A 24,108-nucleotide genomic window follows, 5' to 3' on the forward strand; every position below is an offset into this window, starting at 1 on the left:
TTAGCCTTTAAGCAGAACGTTCCTGAACACCCTAGAACACTTGTATTCAAAAGAAGATAGTTAGATGGCTTGTGGTGGATTATAGTCTTTTGAGAAATAGTCACTTCAAATCTGTCTTTGGGGAGAACTTTTACCTGTTCTCTTCTTGCTGGGAATGAAGATTCATAGAGTTTGATTCAGATGTCTCTGTTGGTTACCCAAGAGATGGCTGTGGAGTCTGCACATTGATTGCATCACCCAGTAACTGGAAATGGTTATAATTTAACAAACTGATCAAAGGAGAAGCCCGAAATGTAGAAAAACAGTGTTTTAAGCAAACACAGGAGTACAATCACTCCCCTACATGTAAAGACGATGAATGTTCAGTTTTGTGTGTCTTGAACCCCTGGGGGTTCCCCGAGTCTTTCTGTTTCTGTCAGATTCAGACCAAGTCTGTGCACACCAGAATTAGGTGTAGTGTGGGTGGGAGATACTTCAGAGACTCAGGCATGATGCTGAGGCCTCTTGAACCCCTCTCATAGGATTCTATGAAATTTTCCTTCTTTTTTAAAAAACAGTCATTTAGATACTGAATAAAAACAAAAGTAGTATAGACTTGCTGTTAAAAAATTCAAAGAATCATATATAGCCAGGTTGCCAACCTTCTCTGCTGCTATTTCTTGAAGTAACCAAGGCTGACACTCAGGTGTGTTTCCTTCCACTATTCTCTATGCTAACACAGGTGTGTATATGTGCACTTGTGAGAGCTTTAAAAGTAAAGAATGGGGTTATACTGTACACATTTCTCTGTGTTACCCAGTGGTTAAGAATGTGGGCTCAGCTTTTCACTGATGAGTTATATGACCTTGGGCAAGCTAGTTAACCCCTCTGCATCTATGTCTTCTTAGTTATATAATGGTCAAAATATTAGTGTCTACCTCATAAGATTTTTTTTTTTTTTTGAGGAGTAAATAACATAATTGTCTGGCTGCAGTGGCTCACACCTGTAATCCTAGCAATTAGGGTGGGTGAGGTGGGCGGACTGCTTGAGGCCGGGAGTTTGAGACCAGCCTGGGCAACATGGTGAAACCATCTCTAAAAAAAATATGAAAATTAGCCAGGAGTGGTGGTGTGTGCCTGTAATCCCAGTTACTTGAGTCCGGGTGTGTGTGGGGGGATGTTGAGGCAGCAGTGAGCTGCGATTGCACCACTGTACTCCAGCCTGGGTGACAGAATGAGATCCTGTCACAGACACACGCACACATACACACACACAATAACTTAATATATGTAAAATATTTAGACCAGTACCAGGCACATCGTAAACACTTTTTTATTGTTAACTTTTATTATTAGGGGACTTCTCTCTAAATCCTTACATTCAGAATGAATTCCTGCTTTTTAACAGCTGATAACATTCCATAGTGTAGCTATATATTATGTCAAAGTCAAACAAAAATATAGATTCGAATCTCTATGTAAAACATTTTACTTGGGAAAATATATAAAAACTACATTGCAATTCAAGGCATACACACAGATGGGATGGTCTTTGGTGTGTCTGAAGAACAAATAAAATGTTGGGGGTTTTATTAGAAAGAGAAATGTTACATATTGTTATGAAAGAAAACTCTGGCACTAGCAAAGTTTTTGGGAGCTAGTAAACTCTAATTGGTGAGTGACGGCAATAGGAAAAACTAGCCTTAGAGGCAAGGCAGGTCATTTCGGCAGCTGGCTTGTGATAGAATTCTTGGGCAGGCATTTGTGTCCTGAGTGCTTTTCTTTTCCTCTCCCTGGTTCTCGGCTCTAATTTACTTGGGTAATAACAGATAATGCCAATTCATATAATCAATTTTCACATATAATTTACTCAGAACAAATTGTGATGCCAGTTTTGATGTCTTCATATTGTGATATGTATGCTATTGTTTAAGAATGAAGTGGAGCCAGCTGCAGTGGCTTGGGCCTGTACTTCTAGAACTTTGGGAGGCTGAGGTGGGAGGATTGCTTGAGTCCAGGAGTTCGAGACCAGCTTGAGCAACATAGCAAGAGCCCTGTCTCTACCAAATTAAAAAACCATTAGCTAGGTATGGTGGTGTGTGCCTGTAGTCCCAGCTACTTGGGAGGCTGAGGCAGGAGGATTGCTTGAGCCCGGGAGTTTGAAGCTGCAGTGAGCTATGATCCTGCCACTGCATTCCAGCCTGGGTGACAGAGAAAGACCCTGTGTCTCCCTGTGTCAAAGAAAAAAAAAAAAAAAAAAGGAATGAAGTGGAGGGGATGGGAATCATTGTTCTTTTTTTTTTTTTTTTTTTTGAAACAGAGTTTCACTCTTGCTGCCCAGGCTGGAGTGCAGTGGCACTGTCTCAGCTCACTGCAACCTCCACCTCCTGGGTTCAAGCGATTCTCCTGCCTCAGCCTCCCAAGTAGCTGGGATTACAGGCACCCACCACCACACCTGGCTAATTTTCATGTTTTTAGTAGAGATGGGATTTCACCATGTTGCCCAGGCTGGTTTAGAACTCCTGACCTCAGGCGATCTGCCCACTTTGGCCTCCCAAAGTGCTAAGATTACAGGCATGAGCCACTGCACCCAACTGGGAATCATTGTTCTAAAAAGCTGTTGTTGGAGAATTATGAAATTCTGCCACAGGTTGCATTTACAAGTATTTTCTTTATGATGTTTAAAAGATTATTGGCTTTTCTGACTAGTGCCTTAAAGCTAGAGTTGGATATATCAAAGTGCTGTTGCATGATTATTTATGATTTCATTTTACTGCAATGTAAATTTTTATAATGTCAGCATTTAAGGAATATTATTCCCGTCAACTTTACCAAGCCCTGAGTGGCTTCTTACATATTACTTTTCAGTATATTTGCTAATTTCCTCAAGCAGTAGTAGATATTCACTTTGGAATTTGCCTTTTTGATGTCTCTTCTGTGATGAGCAGCCACCAAATAGCCCCCATCACATTCTAATTCTTTATTGCAAACAGTAAAATATGAAGCACCGCATCTGAAAACCACTGGGCGAGAAAATCTCATTTTTACTTTCTTTCTGCTTAAATATGCAATAAATATGCATTCTGATAAATACAGTTCTAGAATAAAATAGTTTTGTGTAACATCTTGGAGTAAAAAAGAGAAAGACATTTTTTCTTTTTTTTTTTTGAGATGGAGTCTTGCTTTGTTGCCCAGGCTGGAGTGCAGTGGCACCATCTCGGCTCACTGCAACCTCTGCCTCCCGGATCAAGCTATTGTCCTGCCTCAGCCTCCCGAGTAGCTGGGATTACAGGCATCTGCCACCATGCCCGGCTAATTTTTTGTGTTTTTAGTAGAGATGGAGTTTCACCATGTTGGCCAGGCTGGTCTGGAACTCCTGACCTCGTGATCTGCCTACCTTGGCCCCCCAAAGCACTGGGATTACAGGCATGAGCCGCCGCTTCCCACCAAGAAAAATTTAAATATATGCAGTGATTTTGGTGTGCTGCCATGTCCCTGGGCACTACCTTCCTAGGCATTGCCAACCCTGTGGCTCCAGCCACAAATACTGTGACTCTGCCAGAGGGCTTGCTCTGGCAATGGAGCCTACTTGGCAGCAAATCAGCAGTCAGTAAGTGTCAGGGAGTAAATGCCCTTTGGATGACAATAATGAGTGGGAGTGGGAAGCTAAATTCCCCAGGTCCTTCACCCCTCACATGAGATAACTCTAAGAAGTTTTATATTGTCTCCCAGGGTTCCCCAGTGGGATCATTTGCGGTTACCCATGGCGATAACTTGTTTGATAATGTACCTTTTATAGCTTTGGTTCTCATTCTGCTGAGGTGCCACCTGGGATCACCTCCTAAATTAGCCACTTTGTTTCAAATTCTTTTTTTTTTTTTTGAAACAGAGTCTCACTCTGTCACCCAGGCTGGAGTGCAGTGGTCCAATCACGACTCACTGCAGCCTCGACCTCCTAGGCTCAGATGATCCTCCCACCTCTGCCCCCAAATAGCTGGGACTACAGGCGTGCATTATAGAGATGGGGTTTCGCCATGTTGCCCAGGCTGGTCTCAAACTCCTGTGGTCAAGTGATCCATTGGCCTCAGCCTCCCAAAGTGCTGGGATTATAGGTGTGGGCCACTGTGCTCAACCTGTTTCAAGTTCCTGTCTGCATGTCTATTTCTACGGGAACCCAAACTAGAAACCACATTTTTTTTTTTTTTTTTTTTTTTTGACAGTCTGGCTCTGTTGCCCAGGCTGGAGTGCAGTGGCGTGATCCTGGCTCACTACAACCTCCGCCCCCTGGGTTCAAGCGATTCTTCTGCCTCAGCCTCCTGAGTAGCTGGGATTACAGGCGCGTGCTACCACGCCCAGCTAATTTTTGTATTTTTAGTAGAGATGGGGTTTCACCATGTTTGTCAGGCTGGTCTCAAATTCCCAACCTCGTGATCCGCCCGCCTCAGCCTCCCAACGTGCTGGGATCACAGGCGTGAGCCACTGCACCCGGCCAGAAACTACATCTTTTTAAACAAAAATGACACTTACTTACTACATAAAATGTGAGAAAATATGATCAAGCAAAAGGAAGAACATATAACTCACAATTTTATCATTTAGAGAAATATGTATTATCGATATTTTGGTATATTTTCATTTGTGTTAGTATATCTAAAAGGATCACACCATACATATTTTGTGAGTAAGTTTTAATTATATGAACAATTATAGCAATCAGAAACAATTTCCTTTTTGCTTTTTCCCCAAATGAAAATTCTTCAGATTTGTCTTCTCCAATAATTCTTTAAAAAGTGTCAGTGTAATCTGTTTTTCTGAGACAACCATTGTTAACTATTCTGTATATGCTTTTTCTGACTACATATTTATATACTATATTAAAATATCAATGGAAGTGTATTTTATATATTATTCTGTAACCTGCTTTTTCATTAGCAATATTATTAACATAAAAAGACAAAAAGCATAGATGTTTATTGCAGAAAAATAAGAAAGTACAGATAAACAAAAAGCGTATAAAAAATGTAAATTGGCCGGGCACGGTGGCTGACACCTGTAATCCCAGCACTTTGGGAGGCTGAGGCGGGCGGATCACCTGAGGTCAGGAATTTGAGACCAGCCTGACCAACACGGAGAAACCCCGACTCTACTAAAAATACAAAAATTAGCCGGCTGTGGTGGCTCATGCCTGTAATCCCAGCACTCGGGAGGCTGAGGCAGGAGAATCACCTGAATCCGGGAGGCGGAGGCTGTGGTGAGCTGAGATCGCGCCATTGCACTCCAGCCTGGGCAACAAGAGCGAAACTCCGTTTCAGAAAAGAAGAAGAAGAAAAGAAAAAAGGAAAATCACATCTATTGTAACAATCCAGGGATAAATACTATTAATTTTGGTGTACCTTTTCTTTTCTGTTTGTTTTTTGAGAGAGTCTCACTCTATTACCCAGGCTTGAGTGCAGTGTCACCCTCTCGGCACACTGCAACCTCTGCCTCTGGGGCTCAAGTAATCCTCTTGTCTTAGTCTCCTGAGTAGCTGGGACCACGGGCACATGCCACCACGCCCCCCTAATTTTTTGTATTTTTTTGTAGAGACGGGGTTTTGCCATGTTGCCCATGCTGGTCTCGAACTCCTGAGCTCAAGAGAGGCACCTGCCTCGGCCTCCCAAAGTGCTAGGATTACAGGCGTGAGCCACCATGCCTGGCCTTCTTTTTTTAGACTTAAAAAAATTTCACATAAATATTCATGTAAATAATGAGCTTAGGAATGAGATCATACTACATAAACAGTTTTGTTAACTGTCACTTAGCAATATGCTGTGAGCATTTTTCTATGATGGTAAATATTAAAATATTGTTAATGACGATATCAAAACCTTTTAACCAGCTTTCATTAGCTAAAGTTTAGAATGTTTCTTGGTTTGCAAAAAAAATTTATAAATGGTATCATTATAAACATCCTTACAGTTAAATTGTTGGGTGCATCCATTATTATTTCCTTAGGATACATTTCAAGAAGTAAAATTATTGGGTCAAAGGTTTATACTTTTTTTTTTTTTTTTTTTTTTTTGAGACAGAATCTCGTTCTGTCGCCCAGGCCTGAGTGCAGTGGCGCTATCTCGGCTCACTGCAACCTCCGCATGCCGGGTTTACGCCATTCTGCTGCCTCAGCCTCCCGAGTAGCTGGGACTACAGGTGCCCGCCACCACGCCTAGCTAATTTTTTGTATTTTTAGTAGAGACGGGGTTTCACCATGTTAGCCAGGATGGTCTTGATCTCCTGACCTCGTGATTTGCCCGCCTTGGCCTCCTAAAGTGCTGGGATTACAGGTGTGAGTCACCGCACCTGGCAAAGGTTTATACATTTTAACGAGTTTGATAAATATTGCCAAATTGCCGGCCAGAGGAGTTTTGCCAATTTATACTTCTAGTAGGGAAGGGAAATTACCTTCTTTTCCTCTGGTTTTCAACAATGTTGTTTATTATAACTAAAAAAAATCTTATTACCATGGAATTCAATTATAGTACTTGTATTTCAAGTGATCCTTTTGCCATTGACTTTTAACTTTTGAAAGGTTTTTGAAAACTGTGAAATTTGTTTCGAATTTCTTTGCATATGAATTGTCAAAATCCCCACCACCGGAGGCATCTATGTATTTCCTCTTATTAAGTATTTAAGCATGTGAGGTCTTACCATCCATATAAATTGTAATTCCTGTTCATAAGAATTCCAGTCTGTTTAAGTTAATCCATTTCTCTAAGATGTTAATAATTCATACCAAAGTCTTACCCTTACATTGTACCTGTTGCAGTGAAATATTACCCCCAAGCTGTTTTACTATAACAAGATTGACTTTTCCTACTTCTGATTTTAAATATTTACTTTCTTTTCTTTAAAGGTTTTTCAGATGTGAATCATTGGCACCTTCGTTTCCGCTGGTCCAAGGATGCTCCCTCAGAACTCCTGAGGAAGTTCAGAAACTATGAAATATGAAATATCTGCTTCAAAAATGAGGAAGAGCAAGACTGTCCCCTATGCTGCCAAAATGCAGTCTTTGTTTATGTCTTAAAAATGTCATGTTTATGTCATGTCTGTGAATTGCTGAGTACTAATTGATTCCTCCATCCTTGAATCAGTTCTCATAATGCTTTTTAAATGAGAAAAATTCAGAAGACGAATTTCTTCCAATATTTGAATAAATTAAAGCTTTTAGATACAGAGTAGATTGTATTATATGCTTTTTCCTATTAATACTACTTATAGAAATCCATTAAAAAATCAATCTCTGTACAGCGTATTTAAATATTTCATTGACATACTGTGATCTCTATTAGTGATGGATGTATAAAAAATGTTTTCTTACCCTTGACTTACAATGAAATGTGAAATTACTTGTCTGAACCCTGTGGAGAGAAATAAATAATTTTCCCAAAGTTCATAAATGAATTTATAATTCAATTTTTTTCAAGGTCTTGCTCTGTCACCCAGGCTATACAGTGGCATAATCATAGCTCAATACAACCTCAAACTCCTGTGCTCAAATTATCCTCCTACCTCAGCCTACCTAGTAGCTGGGACTAGAGGCACATGCCACCATGTTTGGCCAATTTTTTATTTTCTGTAGAGTTGAGGTCTTGCTATGTTGCCCAGGCTAGTCTTGTACTCCTGGCCTCAAGTGATCCTCCCATCTTGGCCTCCCAAAGTGCTCAGAATACAGGCATGAGACACCATGCCCGGCCTTGATGGTATTTTAAAAATAATTTGAATAGATATTTCTAACCTAATTTTAAAAGTTATGATTTATTTGAGGAAAAAAATATATATGTATATATATTTTTTTGAGATGGAGTCTCACTCTGTCACCCAGGCTGGAATGCAGTAGCATGATCTCGGCTCACTGCAACCTCTGTCCCCTGGGTTCAAGTGATTCTCCTGCCTCAGCCTCCCAAGTAGCTGGGATTACAGATGCCTGCCACCACACCCGGCTAATTTTTGTATTTTTAGTAGAGACAGGGCTTCACCATCCTGGCCAGGCTGGTCTTGAACTCCTGACATTGTGATCCATTCGCCTCGGCCTCCCAAAGTGCTGGGATTACAGGTGTGAGCCACTGCGCCCAGCTGGAAATTATGTTTTTACAAGATTTCTTGTGTTATATAAGCAAGTGGTAATTTTTTTTTTTGAGATGGAGTCTCGCTATGTCTCCCAGGCTGGAGTTCAGTGTCATGATCTCAGTTCACTGCAACCTCCGCCTCCCACATTCAAGCGATCCTCCCGCCTCAGCCTCCTGAGTAGCTAGGATTACAAGAGTGTGCCACCACACCCAGCTATTTTTTAAATATTTTTAGTAGAGATGCAGTTTCACCAGTGGTCAGCCAGTTGACCAGTCTGGTATCAAACTCCTGACCTCAAGTGATCTGCCCACCTTAGCCTCCCAAAGTGCTGGGATCACAGGCATGAGCCACTGTGCCTGGCCGCAAATGATAAATTTATAAATTACATTCTAACTATCAAAATGAACCTGTTAGGTAATAGAACTTCTTTAGGTTGGAATTACTGATGAAAATATGTAGTCTATATTTACTTTTTAGCTTGCAAACAAGTGAATGAAAAATAAAGAAAAAAAGATTTTAGAGTAGAGGTTCCTTAGTCAGTGACAGAGTTTTCACTGGGCTACAGCACACTGAGAAAGATAAGAGTATAGTAAGTGCTGTGGTCTGAATGTTTATGTTCCTCCCAAATTCACATGTTGAAATCCTAACACCCAAGGTGATGGTATTAGGAGGTGATGCCTTTGGGAGGTGATTATGTCATGCGGGCTCACCCTCATGAATGGGATTAGTGCTCTTATGAAAGAGGATTGAGAGAGAGAGACCCCTTGCATTCCTTCCACCATGTGGGGACACAGCAGGAAGTCACCATCTGTAAGCCAGAAAGTGGGGTCTCACCAGATAATGAATCTGCCCTGATCTTGGACTTCCCGGTCTCCAGAAATGTGAGAAACAAAATATTGTTGTTTATAAGCTACCCAGTTTATGGTATTTTGTTAAGTAGCCCAGTGGACTAAGACAACAACTTTGTTTTCCATTTTTTTCCCACTCCCCTCCCCCACAGGCAGTGTCCTTTAAAAAGCTAAATTTATTCAGTATAAAGGGCTGTCTGTTATTTAGATGTCATGTCCTTCCAACCATTGTAGCTTATTTATTTATTTATTTATTTATTATTTTTTTTTTTGAGACGGAGTCTCTCTCTGTTGCCCAGGCCGGAGTACAGTGGCACAATCTCGGCTCACTGCAACCTCCACCTCCAGGGTTCAAGCAATTCTCCCTGGCTCAGCCTCCTGAGTAGCTAGGATTGCAGGTGCCCGCTACCACGACTGGCTAATTTTTGTATTTTTAGTAGTCACTCAAGGTTTTACCATGTTGACCAGTCTGGTCTCAAACTCCCGATCTCAGGTGATCCACCTGCCTCGGCCTCTCAAAGTGCTGGGATTACAGGCGTGAGCCACCACCCCCGGCCACCTGTTTTTTTTTTTTTTAACTTAAGTTTTTGTAAATTATTTTATTTCTTCCATGGTGATTTAGAAGGACTATCTTCAAACCAGCACAAATATTTCATAAATAATATCTGGCTATTTTGTAACCAATTGAGTAATTTGTTGCACAATAAGCCACCTCACATCTTTCAGCAAGAAATACATTAAATTTGAATAGTAAAGACGTTACACAATGAATTAGGACACGATTAAAATTTGCTTTAAATATTTCTTCGGGGGAAGGGACACCACACTTCTACTCAATGAAGAGGAACATTTTTACAGTTCAGAGGTCTTTTATTATTTTTTACACCTATTATGCCATGAATTCATAGGGAATAGGTTTCCAGCAGCTCAGGCGCCTTCCCATTGGTTCCCACAAAGTGCACTTCTCTGGGTGGAGCAGGCTGGCACTTCAGTTGAACCCAGGTACCTTTCTCATTGGCTTCCTTCTTTTTCTGACCATTTTCTTTCATGCGTTTCAGGAAGCTATCTCGGCTCTTAGAGTGTTTAATGTGCTCAATACGTACATTAATTCTCCTGGCAAGAATCTTGCCCTTAACTCATGTGTTTATAACAATGCCAACAGCGTGCAGTAACACTGTATAGTCTTCCGGTTTTGCCCTGGTAACACTTGTGGGGCATTCCTTTTTGAACAGTACCCATTCCCTTATGTCTACAATGTCACTTTTCTAATAGATTCACATATACGGGGTCAAAAGAACAAGTCCATGTTTTCTAAAAGGCCTAGAGAACATCTATGGGTGCTTCTCCTCTTTCCCTTTGTGTTTGTTATTTTGGCGAATTACTGGAAGAGAGCGGTTCCCGCCAAAAGCCAACAATTGCCTGTTATAATGCCTGCCTCACCCATGTAGGCATCCAAATAAATACCATATTGAACAAGTGAATTTTTGAATCTAAGAATCAGGGTTTTATTTATTTTTTTCTCTTTCCCACACTGTCTGATTTATAACACTGATGACTTTTAATGACTTGTCAAAGGCAAAAACACTTCACTCCCACGTTCCACTCTATTTTTGTTACAGACTCATTTCCCAATTGTCGACAAGATTGAGCACCAGCTCTTGTTTACTTTTCTTTCCCATAATGCCTGAAGCCTCCAACATGAAAAAGAGACGTTGCTCCACTTTAAGGGAGGTTTATGGTGGGGCAGGCTTGTACTAAGCACTTTATATACCTGATGCCATTTAACTTAGTAGCAGACCTTTTAAACTAAAACACTTAAAAATACTCCCCTGAACTCAAAGTATAAAAAGCGAGGGGACTGTGTTGTGATAATGCAGTTTTTTGAATGGAAAGTAAGGAAAACACGATGTTTCTTCAATAATTCAGTTCAGTTCCCCGGTGTGTCCAGCACAACTATAACTGGGTGTACATATATAGAATAGCGCACTTTCAATGCCGCTTATTTTTGCACTGTGGCTCAACTTCATGCCATAGCAAACTCATTATGAAAAGATATTTTTACTTAATGATTATTAACCTCTAAGATCAGCAGCTCTAAATGAAGATATTTTCTCTTATATTTGATACTGACTGAATGAGACACATACTTCTTGAGAATACTATGTGATAAATATACTAGCATTTGTGTAGGATACACACACACACATATATATATCATACACAATATACATATTTTGTAGAGATGGGGTCTTGCTGTATTGCCCAGGCTGGTCTCCAACTCCTGACCTCAAGTGATCCTCCTGCCTTGGCTTCCCAAAGTGCTGGGATTTTAGGTGTGAGCCACAACACCTGGCCTCTGTAGCATATAAAAAGGCTTATGTCATGTTTATGCCCTCAAGGAGCTGATATTCCAGTGAAGTAAGACAGGTGTGTGAATATCTGTCAGTTTAAAAGGAGTGTATTGAATTAGTTTAAATACGTAATGTGCTTAGAACATGAGGAGTAAGCACTATGTGTATTAGTTCCCATTCTTACTGCATTAGTGTGTGTTGAGGCACTATTTCTTACATATCTTTCCTTAGATATCCCATGCATTTACACACATATATGTGTTTCTGTTCTTTACACAAATGGTAGCATAGTATATCCACTGCTGAATAACTCCCATTTACTCAGTTAATATATCTTGGGAGTTTTTTCATTTTAGTGTGTGAATGCTACTTTATTGTTTTTACCTGCTACGTAGCATTCCATTGTGTGGATGAACCATACTTTTTTCTTTTCTTTTCTTTTTTTTTTTTTTTTTTTGTTTGAGACAGAGCTTCGCTCTTGTCGCCCAGGCTGGAGTGCAATGGCGCCATCTCGGCTTACTGCAACCTTTGCCTCCCGGTTTCGAGCGATTCTCCTGCCTTAGCCTCCTAGGTAGCCAGGATTACAGGTGCCCACCACCATGCCCAGCTAAGTTTTGGAACCACACTCTTTTTTTTTAACTTGTCCTCTATTGATGCTTTTTCAAGCTATTTACAATTTTTTTGCAATCACAAATAGCACTGTAATGAACAGCTTTGTAAAAAGTATTTCTTCTATGTAAAGTATACCTGTAGGATAAATGCCCAGCACTGGAATTTCTGGATTAAAGAGTATGTATGTGCATTTAGAATTTGATTACCATGTTCTCAGGAAAGCAATAGGTGCAATTTGACAGGTTTCAGAGATCTTAGGGCCACTGGATTAAACAACCCAGGAAACAATGCTTATTCACTGAGATTCTTGCCTTTAGATTTTTTTTCACTCTAGACTGGACTTTGTTGAGTGGCTCAGCCTGAGGCACTGTGCTTATGGAATAATTTACCCAGCATCTTTCCTAGCCCCTAATACCAGGGACTGCCCAAGATATAAAGCAATAATAAAACCAGAGTACACATTTCTTCTGGCACCTTCCACAGAGAGAGAGGAGAACAGGTTTTTTTTTTTTTTTTTCAGTGCTGTGGCTACTTGCCTTCTGGGTATCCTGAAATGTTGAAATACAATTCTAGAACATTTTTGTTCTTTTAAGTAAAGGGCAATTCAACAGAGCAATGCTGGGAAACCTAGGCAGAATTCACAATTTCCAATGAATACAAATAATTTTCAGTACCTGGACATATTCCCAGCCTGACAAAAATATGCTCCTTGGTGAGCAAATTAGAAATACAGAAAAGACTTTGCAGATATTCCATATATCACAGAGCTGGATAAGGAGAAGATAAGGTTGTTTTCATGCTTATGAATTTTCATATCCTTTCGCTGCCCAGATCTGATGGTGGTTACAAGATCAATCACAGCAGCAAGCGTTGATGACTAATATAGTTATTGAGAGGAGTCTTTAATTTCCTGGAGGCAAACACCATTACTTGCCACTTCTACACCACAGACGGGAGTTGCCAGGACTACTGGGGAGTCAGTGATGGAAGAAATTATAAAACTGATGCAATTACTGAGAAAATGATGAAATGTCTCACAATGAAAGGCTTCAATTCCCTTCAATTTCAGGTTCTGTGATATGCATCAGTGTGGCCTTGTCCACAGTATTATTACTTCTCAGCTGTCTGTGGCAACTCACCCTCACTGTGGGAGAATACTTTGCATCAGGCAGTTCATTCTTACCCTTTCTCCTCCCACCTGGCCTCTTTTGTTTCTTCCAACATTTTTGCCTTGATTATTTCTTAAGTTATTTGTGGAATTTAAGAGAGGTTTGTGAAGAAGTGCATCTTTCTCTGGTTCTAAACTACTGTGGGACTTAGGGCAAATTACTTGCGCTCCCTGATACAGTTTCTTCTACCTGTGGCTAGATAAAAGGATCTCCCCTTTGTAGAACACAGGATCTTGGCCAAGGACTAGCCCCAAAGTTGGCCAGTTCAGGACCTTGGGTGGGAGCCAGGACACTGTGGGAACTGGCAAGGAATTTGTAGGCCAAAAGTGGAAGTCAAGGATTGTCAGGGACATGGAAGGCAGAGAAAGAGGATGTGTTTTCTCCATCATTCCTTTCTAATAACTCGTCCTTTCTTACTAGTCTTTTAAGTAAAAGGACAGAGACAGAAAGGGAAAGATTACACTTAATTAGGTACATCTATATACAACAGCCCCAAACACCTCAATTATCTTTTCACATTCAGCTGAGTTTGATGCCATTCTAGACAGCATCCCACCTTTAAAGACAAGGGTGAAATTTCTATAGTAAATACTTTCCAGTTCATTAGAGCTGGAAATGAGGCTCTAAACCAGGTCTAATAATAATACCAACAGTAACTACTACCTTTAATATTAATAATTTCCAAAGCATTTCCTGATATAACTTGCTCGAATCTCACAACTAATCTCATTTCAATGTAGCTTTTGTTACATTTTAAAAACCACAATAGAATGGAAAACATTTTTTTTTTTCTTAAACCACTGGTTCTCAACCTTGGATCCAATGGGGAATATGAAAACCCTGGTTCTCACCAGCGACATTGTGAAGTATATATTTGGTCTTTGTTTCTATTTACAGTCATAGGGCTCTTAAAACCCTTGGAATCTCTGGAATGATGTGTCTTTTGTATGCTAATGAGATGACTGGTGGCAGGATGCAGCTTGGTCACTGGAAAGACCATGGCATGATTAGAAGGTTGGAACTTTCAGCCTTACCCCCCAGGAGAAGAGAGAAGGGCTGAAGGTTGAGTTGATCACCAATGGCCAATGATGTAATCAATGATGCCTACCTAATGAATCCTGCATAAAAACACAAAAGGACAGGGCTTGGGGAGGGGCTTCTGGGTAGCTGAACACATGGAAGTTCTTGAAGGGTGGTGCCTGGAGAGAACACAGAAGCTCCACGCCCCTTCCCACATAGCTTGCCCTATGCATCTCTTCCACCTGGCTGTTCACCTTGGGAAAGAAAAGAAAGAAACTTTTTTTGAGATGGAGTCTTGCTCTGTCCCCAGGCTGGAGTGCAGTGGCGCGATCTCGGCTCATTGCAACCTCCATCTACCGGGTTCAAGCAATTCTCCTGCTGGGATTACAGGCATGCACCACCATGCTCAGCTAATTTTTGTATTTTTAGTAGAGACAGGGTTTCACCATGTTGGCCAGGATGGTCTTGATCACCTGACCTTGTGATCCACCTGCCTTGGCCTCCCAAAGTGCTGGGATTACAGGCGTGAGCCACTGCACCTGGCTGAAAAATAAACTCTTTATATTAATTTTGCCTCAGTCTTTTTTTAGGTCGACAACCTGTATTCTTTGTAATATCATATATAATAAATGAGTAAATGTAAGTAAAGGATTTCTCTGATTTCTCTGAGCCACTCTAGCAAATTAATGAAACCCAAGGAGGGGGATGGTGGCAACCCTGATTTACAGTCAGTCGGTCAGAACCATAGGACAAAACCTGGGGCTTGCAATTGGTATCTGAAGTCGGGGAGAATCTTGTGGGACTGAGTCCTCACTCTATGGGATCTCATGCTATCTCCAGGTAGACAGTGTCACAATTAAATTGAATTTGAGGACACCTTGCTGGAGAATCTGCTGGATAATTGACTAGTTGGTGGTGGGGAGAAATCCCCACAGATTTTAGTTACCAGAGGTGAAGCATTCTGCATAATAGAGGAGGGTAGGCAAAACGCTTTGGTTTTCCCAGTATCTCAATACCACTCCACTCCACCAACCCCAGATTTCATGTTTCTGGGTAGGAATTTTACAACTCTCAGGTAATTCTAACGTGCCACTAAGGTTGAGGATCATGGTGGCTTAAACGATACAAGCTGTAGGTGAAATGGTTAATGTCTTGGTGGCTCTCCCTCTTCCGTGTCACCTGTTATTTTTAGGAGTCGCCATGACCCGAGGTGCACTCCGCTTGAGCTCCCAAACGGGTCTATGACCTACGGCGGCCCCTGTCTCTGCCCTAATTCTCTGATCCTCATCTCCATCTTGGAGCGCCCCCTGCTGCTGAGTACCTGCTGGTGGAAGAAAGGCGGCCTCCTCTCCTGGCAGCTTCCTTCTGGCCAGACTTCTCTTGAACAGTTTCTCAGGGTCTGGAACTCACCCTTTAACCATGCGGCCACAGATCCTGACTGTCGGGCCTGGTAGGAAGCACAGTCCTAGCTTTCTCTGACCATCTCCCTCCTCTCTCATCTTGTTCCCATGCAAATACCTTTCCTCCCCAAGCTTCAAAAAAGAAACACCTAGGCCAATAAAGGACAAAAGATTCCACAGTGTGTGCGTGTAAAGGGAGAGTGATGTGTCTCCACTAGTAGCAGCTAGCTAAAAATACTGTTTTAGAAATTCCAATAGTGTTCAAACAAGGTGGGACAGAAAATGTTAGAAATTGAAGCTGTCAATCATTTGACGTGAAGGTTGTTCATCAAACAATACTTAAAGAGAAATAGCTGTGTAGTGTTAGGCAAGTCCCTTCTCTGAATGTTTCCTCCCTTGTAAAATGAGGAAATATAAAATTAAACTAGGAAAATTGTGAATCAAAATCAGACTGACTGATTTAAAAAGTTATTTTCAGGTCTAAATTCAAGGACTCAGGGAGTTTCTTTATCACAGCAGGGCCGCTACTGGCAAAACACACATTGTTCATGGTGTAAAGTGTGTTGGTGAAGAGGGTAGCTCTGGGGATGGCACTTAGGAGCAGTGTGACATTAGGCAAGTTCATTAACCTCCCTGTGCCTCAGTTTCCTTATCTGTAAATCTGTAAAATGGAGATGGCAACTACCTTTGTGTAGGACACAAAATATTAGCTGTTAATAGTAGTGTTATAGTTTTTTTTTTTTTCCCTTAAAGATGGAGTCTTGCTCTGTCACCCAGGCTGGAGTGCAGTGGCACCATCTTGGCTCACTGCAACCTCCGCCTCCCAGGTTCGAGTGATTCTTCTGCCTCAGCCTCCTGAGTAACTGGGATTACAGGTGTGCAGCACCATGCCCAACTAGTTTTTTTTTTTTTTTTGAGACGGAATTTCGCTCTTTTTGCCCAGGCTGAAGTGCAATGGCATGATCTCGGCTCACTGCAATCTCTGCCTCCCGGATTCAAGGGATTCTTTTGCCTCAGCCTCCTGTGTAGCTGGGATTACAGGCGTGCACCACCATGCCTGGATATTTTTGTATTTTCAGTCGAGACGGGGTTTCACGATGTTGGCTAGGCTGGTCTCAAATTCCTGACCTCAGGTGATCCACCCACCTCGGCCTCCCAAAGTGCTGGGATTACAGGTGTGAGCCGCTGTGGCCTGCTAGTAGTGCTAGTAATTTGAATGTGATGTCCTCCCCAAAATTCATGTGGAAATTTAGTTTCCATTGTGGTGATATTTGGAGGTGAAGCCTTTCGGGAAGTGATTAAGTTGTTATAGAGCAAGCAATGGGCTTGCTGCCCAACACCCGTAGAAGCCAATACTGTGGTACTGGCTTTTGAGAAAAGAAAGGCCTTATTGTAAGTCAACTGGTAAGGAGATTGGAGGCAATGCTAAAATCTGTCTCTCCAACCTGGGAGCTGGGGCAGATTTTATAGGCAGAGGGTAATAAGGCATGATCTGATTAGATCTTGCCATGAGATGATGCTGGGAGGTGTGATCTGACTGGATCATGCCATGGGGTGAGGCCAGGGCTTGATCTGATTGGATCATGGATCATGCCATGATGTGCTTGCTTCTTAATTCAGTTCTGGTTCCTTGGTCCGAGCACTTAGGTTCCACCTGTGGTTGCATGCTTGGTTCATCTGAGCGTGATGAGGTTATTTAACTTGCAACCTGGGGGTCCATGGGAATTGAAAAGCAACTCACCATTTTATCACACAAAGTAGAACCTAATTGGGTTGGTTCTGTGGTTAAGAGTCCTTAAGGCTCTACCCTCATGTATGTATGAATGCCCTTATAAAAGGGGCTTCAGAGAGAGTTTGCCTTCTTGCTCTCCCCTTCCTTCAGCCATGCGAGGACACAGTGTTCCTCCCACCTAAGGATGCAGCAACAAGGCACCATCTTGGAAGCAGAGACTGGGCCCCCACCAAACACCAAACCTATGGTGGTGGACTTCCCAGCCTCCAGAACTGTAAGAAATAAATTTCTGTTATTTGTAGACCGCCCAGTCTGTGGTATTTTGTTATAATGGCACAAATGGACCAACGCAAGTAGCAACTGGGAAAGAAAATTAGAGAGTCACTAAAACTATTTTTTTCATCACTTTCCCATTTTCTAGAATAGTGCTCCAGCATCACCCAGAAGCTTGTAACAAATGTGAGTTTTTGGACCCCACCCCAGACCCACTGAATCAGAATCTGTGAGGTCTAAGGCCCAGGAATTTTTTTTTTTTTTTTTTTTTTTTTTTGAGGTGGAGTCTTGCCCTGCTGCCCAGGCTGGAGTGCAATGACACGATCTTCGGCTCACTGCAACCTCTGCCTCCCAGGTTCAAGCCATTCTCCTGCCTCAGCCTCCCAAGTAGCTGGGATTACAGGTGCCCGCCACCATGCCCGGCTAATTTTTGTATTTTTAGTAGGGAAGGGGTTTCACCATATTGGCCAGGCTGGTCTCTTGGCCAGGTTGGTCTTGAACTCCTGACCTTGTGATCTGCCTGCCTTGGCCTCCCAAAATGTTGGGATTACAGGTGTGAGCCACCATGCCCGGCCAGAATTTATTTTAACAGCCTCTCCAGGGGATGCTTTTGCATGCTAAAGTTTTAGCAGAACTGTTTTAGAATCTTGCTCCTCAAAATGTGGTCCAAAGCTCAGCATCATAAGCATTTGAATTTATTAGACTTGCAGAATCTTGGGCCCCACTTTGGATCTGCTAAACTGTAATCTGTGTTTTAGCAAGATCCCCCAGTGTTTCCATGCTCAATAAACCTTGAGAAGCATTGCCCTAGAAATGTATCTCTAATATGATAGCCAATAAGCATACATGGCTATGAAAATTAAAATTAATTAAAATTAAATAAAATTCAACATATAGTTCCTTATTCACACTAGCCACATTTCGAGTACTCATGGAGCTAGTGGTTCCCATATTGCACAGTACAGATTATAGAACATTCCCATCATCTCAGTAACTTCTATAGGACAGTGCAGCTTTACAATAATCATTACCATTATCTTTTATAACCATAGGGCATCTGGGAGGAGCAGATTGCCTGAGACAAAGTTGACAAGCTAATGTTTATAAAGCTAGGCGGGTAAAGTAAATGAGTGAAGTAGGCCAATTATGAGAGAACCAGGAGCACAAACACAATAAGTGGCCAATGATACTCAACCCACATGCTGGGGCTACAGTAGGAAGTGGCGGGGACTGTGGTAACCTAGAAAAAGCATGTTTTGATCCAGCCAGTAGTTATTAGGGAGGAGGCTAGGCCCAGGATAGGCTGGGCTAGGCAGTTCTATTTTTGTTTGAGAAGCTAGAAATTTGGATTTTTATGATTCTTAAATTTTGATCACTAAATTAAAAATTAAAAAATGATGTACTGAGGCCAGGTGTGGTGACTCACACTTGTAATCACTTTGGGAGGCCAAGGAGGGAGGATTGCTTGAGCCCAGGAGTTCAATACCAGCCTGGGCAACATAGTGAGACCCTCTCTCTATAAAACACACACACAAAAAATTAGCCAGGCATGGTGGTGCATGACTGTAGTCTCAGCTGAGGTGGGAGGATCACTTGAACCCAGAGGTTGAGGCTGCAGTGAGCTGTGATCGCAACACTGTATTCTGGTGTAGGGGACAGAGGGAGACTCTGTCTAAAAAAAAAAAAAAAAAAAAAGCTATACACTATACACTGTACGGTCCAAGGAAACATTCCTGAAGGCCTAATTTCATTTTGGTGTTGCAACCTGGAGATCACACTGGCCTGTTCTGCCTTGTGATAAAAGAAATACTTCAGCCAGATTAAGTTTAAAGGAGTTTAATTGAGCAATGAATGATTCATGAATTGGGCAGACCCCAGAATCATAGCAGATTCACAGAGACTCCAGTGCAGCCACGTGGTGGGAGAAAATTTATAGACAAAAAAAGGGAAATGATGTACAGAAATTAGAAGTGAGGTACAGAACAGGTGGATTGGTTGCAGCTCCACATTTGCCTTATTTGAACACAGTTTGAACACTCAGCAGTCTATGAGTGGCTGAAGTATGGCTACTGGGATTGGCCAACATTCAACCACTGTTACAGGTACATACTACTAAGTTAGGTTTTCAATTTTGTCCGCCTATTAAGCTAGGTTACGGTTTGTCCACAAGGACTCAAATATACAAGTACGGAATCCTTCTCAGGCCATGTTTAGTTTGCTTTAATACTTGCCAAGTTCAGCTGTTTGTCTTGTTTATATCTTCCTTTCCTAACTCCTTTTCTTCTTTCTCCTCTTGTTTTGATCTTGCCTTTGCTTTCCCTTCCCTTTTCTTCTTCTCTTCCTCCTCTTCTAATTTTCTTTCATTCAGTAAGCATTTATCGAATGTGCCAGGCACTGCAGTAGGGACTCAGGGTAAAAAGATGAACCAATATTGCCCCTTCCCTCAAAGAGCCCATAGTTTAATGGGGGCTCGGACATGCATGTAGATAATGACAGGGCAATTTGAGAAGTGGTATAGTAGAAACATGTTCAAAGCCTTATAGAGTGGTAGATAAAGGAGCAAGCCAACTTTGTGGGGGAGGAGTCAGAGAGGTCTTCATGGAGGTATGGATATCTGCACTGGCTTTTGAAGAATGCATAGGAGTTCTCCAGGATGAAGAGCTAGGATGACAGGCAAGAGGGTATTTTTAGTGGAAGGAACAGTGTGGAGGCTTCACAGCACTTAGTGTGTTTGGAAAGTGAAAGTTTCTAGGTGGCTGATGTGTAGGGCATGTACAGTTGCACACGAGACTTCCTTGTTCTTAAAAGTCTGCCAGCTAGCCTCTCCCCACTGCTGTTTAAGCCACCTCACTGCCTTTCTGCAGGCTCCTTTCACCATGGCCTTGAGGCTCCTGGATCCACCATCTTCCTCTTGGCTCCTCTCTTCACCTTACCTCTGCTGTCTCTCTTTTTCACTCCTTCCCTCCCACTAAGATTTCCCTCCATCCACTTTAAATTCTTATCATTCAGAGCAGTTCAGAAATCCTCAAACCCCCACTCCCACAGTCAATTTCAGTGAGTGAAGTCATCTAATGTTCGACTCCACCAGAGGGAGAAAAAAGATGCTGAGATTGTTAGCCCACCTCCTAGGAAGATGGTTTAAATATCATTGACTCTGAGGACCTTATTTGAATACTGATTCAAACTGTTATAGTACCAAGATAATTTATGAGACAATGCAAATCTGAATACTGACTGGATATTATTGATCAACACTTTAAGGTGTAATAACGTTATTGTGGTTATGTTAAAACAGAGTCTTTATCTTTGGAGATAGATCAGATGTTTACAGGTGAAAGGATATAAGGTCTGAGGTTTGCTTCAGAATAATACAGGAGAGGAGGGGGAGTGGATGGGGGTACAGATGAAATGAGATTGGTAGAGAATTGATGATTGTTGAACCTGAGAGATGGATACTTAAAGGTTCATCATACTAGACTCTACTTCTAAATATGTTTGCATATGTGTTATGCTTGAAATACTCCATGTTATTGAATTATGTTCCCCTAAAAGGTAGGTTGGAATTCTAGTCCCCTCACTTCTGAATGTGACCTGATTTGGAAATGGAGTCTTTGCAGATGTAATCAAGTGAAGATGAGGTCATTAGTGTGTGCTCTAACCCAGTATAACTGATATCCTTAGAGGAAAACCCCATGTGAAGACAGAGACACACAGGAGAAGGCCATCTGATGACAGAGGCATAGACTGGAGCGATGGAACTGCAAGCCAAGGAATGTCAAAGATTGATGGCTACCACCAGAAGCTGTGACGCAGTAAGGAAGGACTCTCCCTTTGAAGGAGCATGCCAACTCCTTGAATTCTGGGCTCCAGAACTGAGACAATAAATTTCTTTTAGTTTAGGTCAGGCACAGTGGCTCACGCCTGTAATCCTAGAACTTTGGGAGGCCAAGACAGGTGGATTGTCTGAGCTCAGGAGTTCAAGACCAGCCTGGGCAACATGGTGAAACCACGCCTCTACAAAAAATACAAAAAGTAGCTGGGAGTGGTGACGTGCACCTGTAGTCCCAGCTACTAGGGATGTTGAAGTGGGAGGATTGCTTGAGCTTGGGAGGTCAAGGATGCAGAGAGCCGAGATTGCACCACTGCACTCCAGCCTGGGTGACAGAGCGAGACCCTGTCTCAAAAAAATGAATAAATAAAAAAATTTCTTTTGGTTTAAATTACTTAGTTTGTGGTTCTTTGTTATGGTAGCTCTAGGAAACTAATACACTCTATCATAAAAAATAAAAAAAAAGATTACTTTCCTCCCTTAAATTCTTTTTCTTCTTCTTTTCTCTGCTTCTTCTAAATAATCTAAATACCTTCATTATGTGTCCACTTTGGGTATGATTCTCTGTTACTTTTTTTTTTTTTGAGACAGGGTCATAGCTCTGTTGCTCAGGCTGGAGTGCAGTGGTGCAATCATAGTTCTCTGCTGCCTCAACCTCCTGGATTCACTCAATCCTCCTGCCTCAGCCTCCCAAGTAGTGGGGGCCACAGGCATGCAACACCACGCCCAGCTAATTTTTGTATTTTTTAAAAAAATAGAGATAGGGTCTAATTATGTTACCCAGGCTGGTCTTGAACTCCTGGGTTCAATAATCCTTCTGACTTGGCCTCCCAAAGTGCTGGTATTATAGGCATGAGCCACGAAACCCAGCCTGCTCTGTTACTTTGAATAAGGAGGATGACACGGAACTGAAAATCCAAAAGTGAGAGGTTGAGGGGGAGATAAGGAAAGAGGGATTCCTAGAAAACTAGACAAAGGCATAAACAAGAACCTTCAACTCTACACAGCCTCACCAGGCCTCTTGCATGTCCTGAATAAGCCATGCTCCTTTGAGCCACTGTTAGTTTCTCTGGGGGTCGTGAGACCTGGTTTTTGGTCCTAGCACTGCCATTTTCTAACTCAGAGATGGTGGACAAGCTGTTACATACAGAAGACTTGTTTTCTCCTCAGGAAAGTGAGGGAGATAAGTTATATGAGGAAGCCTTCTTTACTTCTCTTACACTGGCTCGGGGGCTCCTTCAGCCAGCACCTGCTCTAGCGTGCATCACACTGTCTTGTCCTCGGCTATCATCTGTGGCTATGGCAAGCCTGGGAGCTCTCCGAGGTAGGAAGTATATTGTTCACCACAGGATCTCCTCTCTGAGCACCTGGCCTTGTAACGCAGCAGATGCTTAATGAAAGTAGCCAACATAACCACATTGTATTTATGGTAAATCTATACAAACATTTGGTAAAAATTCTCTTTCAGAGAACTAGAGAAGAAGTCATACATCTGTGTGTATCTGTTTTAACTCTTTACTGTGGGCTCTGCTAGGGACTGTCCTTCCACATTCCTATTTGGAGATCATTCTCGGAGACATCCCCCTCCTCACTCCCAGCACCAGGGCTTCCACCCTAACTGTGCTATGGCGTTGGTTATACATTTGCTGCGATGCCCAGAACTGTGCTGAGGACAACGAAAGTGCTTGTCCAGGTTAGACTTTGTGCTTTTTAGTGCTGAGGGTTAAACTTTACACCTGGTTTCAGAGAGGAAACAAGAAAGTGACACAGTACAATGGGTGTTTAACAAGAACTTGGAAGAAGGATTTTTCTTTGCTCAAGGGAAGACATCAGCACTCTAGATATGCATGTACAGTTGAAGCCCTGGAGAAAAATGAGCCTGGGAAGCACTTCAAACAAAATGCATGCTGGTTTCTGCAAAGCATGGAATGAAATTTTTCCTTAGGAGTGATTCCATTTGAGAAAAAAGAATTTCAGGATGCAAAGTTACCGTATGATAAATGTATAATCTGGTATTATAGTGATTTTAGCAGAGTGTACATCAAGATTTTAGCATTTGGGCAAACTTTTCTTACAAAAAGCCCGGCCCTTTGGGAGGCCGAGGCAGGTGGATCACTTGAGCCCAGGAGTTCAACACCAGCTTGGGCAACATGACGAAACTTCATCTCTACAAAAAATACAAAAATTAGCCAGGCGTGGTGGCACGCGCCTGTAGTCCCAGCTACTCAGGAGGTTGAGATGCAGTGAGCTATGATTGCGCGACTGCACTCCAGCCTGGGCAACAGAGCAAGACCCTGTCTCAAAAAAGTAAAATAAAATAAAAAATAAAAAACCCCAGCCATCTCTTTACAAGGTGATTTCTAAGATCTAAGCTTCTCTGCTTAGAATTTTTTTATTCCACTTTCAAAGCTTCCCAAAGTAGGTTCTACCTAGATGAAAAGTTGATAGAGGACATTATAAGGAAGTGTAAAGGTTTCTCCCCCCCACAAAATATTTACATGATCTCCAGAAAAAAATCTTCACGTCTGTAAACTCTGGTCACGTTTCTTTAGAAGGCCACAAGATGGCAGCATTGGGCCAATAGTAGCAGAAGACTCCACCTAGAAAGCATTTCCAAGTAGCTGTGATGGTGCAAAAAGACTCCAGATCTGGTTGTTTTTATAACTCTACGGTGTGGTCTGCTATTATTGTTGTCCACTGCAGACATTTCATGAATAAAACCTAGCGGGGCTTGAAGAAATCTTAAACAATCTAGCAATTCTGCAATTGCCCAGGCCAGTGCTGTCAGTGCA

The 24,108-nt window shown here is 42.0% G+C and overlaps 1 protein-coding gene across 2 annotated transcripts in view; it reads left to right on the forward strand.

The window, feature by feature from the left end:
• The window catches only part of DNAJC12 (DnaJ heat shock protein family (Hsp40) member C12), a 43,651-nt gene extending 36,237 nt beyond the window's left edge, over nucleotides 1-7,414 (forward strand). The window contains exon 5 of one of the 2 annotated variants that reach the window (XM_054435690.2): nucleotides 6,869-7,414. In XM_054435690.2, the coding sequence (XP_054291665.1) occupies nucleotides 6,869-6,963 (95 nt within the window). In that variant the 3' untranslated portion in view covers nucleotides 6,964-7,414. The remainder of the gene's footprint in view (nucleotides 1-6,868) is intronic. The other variant, XM_063670569.1, reaches the window with a different exon arrangement.
• The last annotated feature ends 16,694 nt before the right edge of the window (nucleotides 7,415-24,108 follow it).

Source organism: Pongo pygmaeus, chromosome 8 (assembly GCF_028885625.2).
Source record: "Pongo pygmaeus isolate AG05252 chromosome 8, NHGRI_mPonPyg2-v2.0_pri, whole genome shotgun sequence".
Classification (NCBI taxonomy): domain Eukaryota; kingdom Metazoa; phylum Chordata; class Mammalia; order Primates; family Hominidae; genus Pongo; species Pongo pygmaeus.